Source organism: Anneissia japonica, unplaced genomic scaffold (assembly GCF_011630105.1).
Source record: "Anneissia japonica isolate Jap-2015-1 unplaced genomic scaffold, ASM1163010v1 scaffold842_len44086_cov107, whole genome shotgun sequence".
Classification (NCBI taxonomy): domain Eukaryota; kingdom Metazoa; phylum Echinodermata; class Crinoidea; order Comatulida; family Comatulidae; genus Anneissia; species Anneissia japonica.
Window position 1 is genome coordinate 39,454 of NW_022754222.1, and position 3,810 is coordinate 43,263.

General features: G+C 37.1%; 1 protein-coding gene across 1 annotated transcript; it reads right to left on the minus strand.

Annotated features, from left to right (window-relative positions):
• Nucleotides 1–896: 896 nt before the first annotated feature.
• Nucleotides 897–3,358, minus strand: LOC117123152. The gene is made up of 2 exons (XM_033269003.1): nt 2,572–3,358; nt 897–2,362 (listed from the first exon to the last, which is right to left on the minus strand). The coding sequence occupies exons 1-2, from the start codon at nt 2,735–2,737 to the stop codon at nt 1,758–1,760; spliced, it is 771 nt and encodes a 256-aa protein (XP_033124894.1). The 5' UTR covers nt 2,738–3,358; the 3' UTR covers nt 897–1,757.
• Between the last annotated feature and the right edge of the window lie 452 nt (nt 3,359–3,810).

A 3,810-nucleotide genomic window follows, 5' to 3' on the forward strand; every position in this document is an offset into this window, starting at 1 on the left:
TGATAAAACCTTACTGCCCCTTTAACATCGTTATACAAACATTTAATGGACGGGGTTGGTTGGGTCAATTTGGGGTTTTTAGGCCCTCGACACTGCCAGAGTGCTTTAAAATAGCTAAAATTTGGTGAAATGTAACTTCAAGTATATCTGCCAATACTAAAGCAAAAAAAATTGTCAAAAAATTAAAAGTCTGCAATTAACAGGTCATTAAAAAAAAAAGGTAAATTAGTCCGTCACGGGGTTGGTTGAATCATCATAAGGGTTGGTTGAATCACCAATGTAAATGATGTGCATTAGTCAGTTTTAAGCAATACAATACATACTAGTCATTGTAAATCTTCAAAAACATGTTTATTTTCACTTTTCAGGATTTAACATACAGTATTATTATTATAATTATTATCATTATAATTATTATGATAGAGTAGCAGTAGTAAATGATCAATTTGGTATTATGGATTGTGTGTATTTATCATACGTATACTGAACTTTTAATTTTTTTTAAATGAATTTTAAAGGTTTTTTAAGCAATTTTTTTTATATTAGAAAGAGAAAAAGATGATTCTGATTTCTGTATATACTGTATGTAGCAACAGAAACTTTGAAATTCGGAAATCATACAGTTCCTAAAAACAACACCTTACAGGTATTATCTATGTCCTTTACTTATCGCAGTGTAGGCAAAGAAATGTTTCGCTGTCTTCTATACACTCTTCATGGGCCCATTGTTCACATCTATCAACTGTACACTTCACCCACTCCTCTCCAGGTCTGCTGTTCGAAAAACTTTCACCGCATATATCGCATAACCAAATAGCTTCAGCCGCTTCTTGCCGACTTTATTTTGATTTCTCGGTCACTTTCTTTTTCTGATTTTTTGACTTCTTTCCTTTTCTTTTCTTATTCTAATTGCTTCTTTCTCGGGGGTATCTGTTAAAATTGCTGTTTTCAGCGTTCTTCTTTTAGTTGTTGTCTTTTGTTTCACTGGTGCTTTCGGAAGCGGGCGAATTACCTCCGGGCTAAAATTCGGTTCCGATGAGAACGTCAGTTGTTTTCTAAAAGATGCTGAACTTGTGGAAGGGACATCTTCATCGCTTATGTCCATAGGCTCAGGTACTTGGTTTCGGGTTGGTGGCGATATGACCAGTTGGTCTCTAGGGGCAGCTTGGGGCTGCTCATGAACTATTGGTGGTTGTTCAGGAGCTGTTTGTGGTAGTTCCAGGGCATCTGGTTGCTGTGCATCGTCCGCGTTTGGATGCAGTGGCTGATCTGTTGGTTCAGCTGGCGCAAACTCATGGTCGTCAAATATGTCGCTGTTGTACGGGTAAATCCCACATTTTCGGAAACCATTTATGATGTTGGCGGGGGTGTTAGCTTTGGTGAGTGCGGTGTTGACCAATCCAGGAATATCATGTATTGTCATTCGCTCTCCAGGATGGTTGCGTAACCATGTCCCTTGGGCACATTTAAGATAAGTCTTGAATGGTCCATACACACTACGATCTAGTGGCTGGAGTTTATGACTTGTGTGTGGAGGAAAACTTAGCAAAATTATGCCATTTTCCCTGGCAAAATCAATTGTAGCAATCGACATATGGGGTCCGCAGTTGTCCAAAAGCAGGAGCTTAGGATGATCTTTGGAGGGGTGAGCATATTTTACAAAATGCTCCATAAATGCAAGAAAGTCATCACCACTCATCCATCCAGATCCATTGCTTCGGCCTACACATCCTGGTGGTCCATCTCGAATCATCGGCTCAAAGAACTGCTTCCTTGGGAACAGAAACATAGGGGGTGGCATTCCCCACAGCATTAACTGCTTGGCAAACTGTAACAAGAGTGCCTCTCTCTGCACTTACAATTGCACCCACTTGTTTTTCACCTTTCTTAGCAACAACTTTAGAGGGCTTCTGTACAGTTGTCGCACCAGTTTCATCAACGTTCCATATGTCATTTGGACTAAAGTGATGCCTGTCCATTACAGTTGCTAACTTGTTGAAGAATAGATTAACATTTGGCCGGTTAAAGTTGATGGCTCGTGCTAAACTTGTGGCCTCTGGTTGTCGAATGCTAATATTCTGTTGCCGCTTCATAAACGATGTAAACCAATCTTTCCCGGCTTTTTTGTTTTCCAACCAACTTTCAGGAACGGCAATATTATGAGCTGTTGCAATCTCGCATGCAAAGGATCTTATGTCATCAGGGGTCATGCCAAAATACATGGACAAAGCCCGAATAATGTACTGAACTAGCTGGTGTTCTTGCTCATCTGTAAACACTTGTCGATTTTTTTGGTAACCGATCTTGGCCGTAGAAACAATTCTTACAATGTCCATCCGATTTCCGAGTTGATTATCTGCATCTAAAAACAACAAATTAAATCTAATTAGCACATTATTTTTTGATAAGAAAAATAATAAAGTATTTACACTTGCTCAGTTAAGTTATGTATTTAAATAATAATTTAAAGTTATTTCTGATGACATACAGTAGTCAAAATATTGAATGGCAACACGGTGACTTGTATTCCAATACTTGGCATATGTATTATACGATCTTAAGTTTATTTACCTGCTTTAATTTTGTTGACATGTCTTTGTAGGGTGCTATATGACACTCCAAATTCTTTAGCAACGGCACGGACAGGCAATTGATCATGTAAAACTGATCTGACGGCACGCCGTATAAGGTCTGTGTCTTTGCCCCGCTCTGACTTCCGTTTAAAATTTCTTACCATAATGATGGTAGACCTAAAAATTTTAAAAAATTATCAAAATTATTATAAATCATGTAAAATTAAAAAAAAAAACAACAACAAATGCATGCAAGGTATGCCATTTAAGTTTTAAAATCTTAGCCTAGTACTATTCTAGGCCTAGTGCTAGTCAATACCTAGAACCAAGAGTGTAAGAATAAGCCAAAGTCTTAATTATAGGCTTAATTGTACACATAATGCTAGGCCGCTGACGTGGGGATGGTTGAATCACCTGACTCAACCAACCCCACGTAGACCACGCTATGTATTTCGTCAAATTACACCACGTTATGATGCTTCAGACGTGATGAGGCTAGGTGTATTTTGTACCCTAATACATAAGCTTCAAAACTATACTTTGGATTTTCGAATATTAATTACCTAAAAATTACTAATTAATAATGTGTACAAATTCAAAAAAGTCAACTTACGGGCTTGAAATCAGGTAAACGCAATAGAATAATAAGATAAATTTTGACGATGAGATTTTTTATGCAGAAGGCTTCGTAATGTGATACAGTTGCCAGGCCCAATCTAAAAATTTGTCCAATTTCTTTATTCCAGGCGCAAAACCAGCTGATTCAACCAACCCCTGACCCAACCAACCCCCTCCTCCCTACATGTGACCATGAATTATAATAACCTAATTTACACCAAAGACAATGCTTTGTGCGAATCTATAAAGCACGCAAAAGTTGATTTTTTTTTTTTTTTTTACTGTTTTCAATTATATATGTTAATGAATATAAATAGTCTGGGCATTCACGATTTTGTCTAAACCAATTTTTCCTCATGAACAAGAACAAGGATTTCCATCATACAACTAAACGTTGTCTTAATATTTCACAGTACACTTTACATATTACAGATAATAATGCGATACCTCTATATTGCATTGGATTTCGTGGATCACTATTACCCGCTTTCGGAATTGGATTTATTAATCCTATTTATCATTGCACTGCATTCACTAAAGAGAGCATATAAAATTCGTATAGATGTATAATTTTTAATTATTTTTGCAATTAAACCATCAGCCCCTGCAGCTTTTTTTT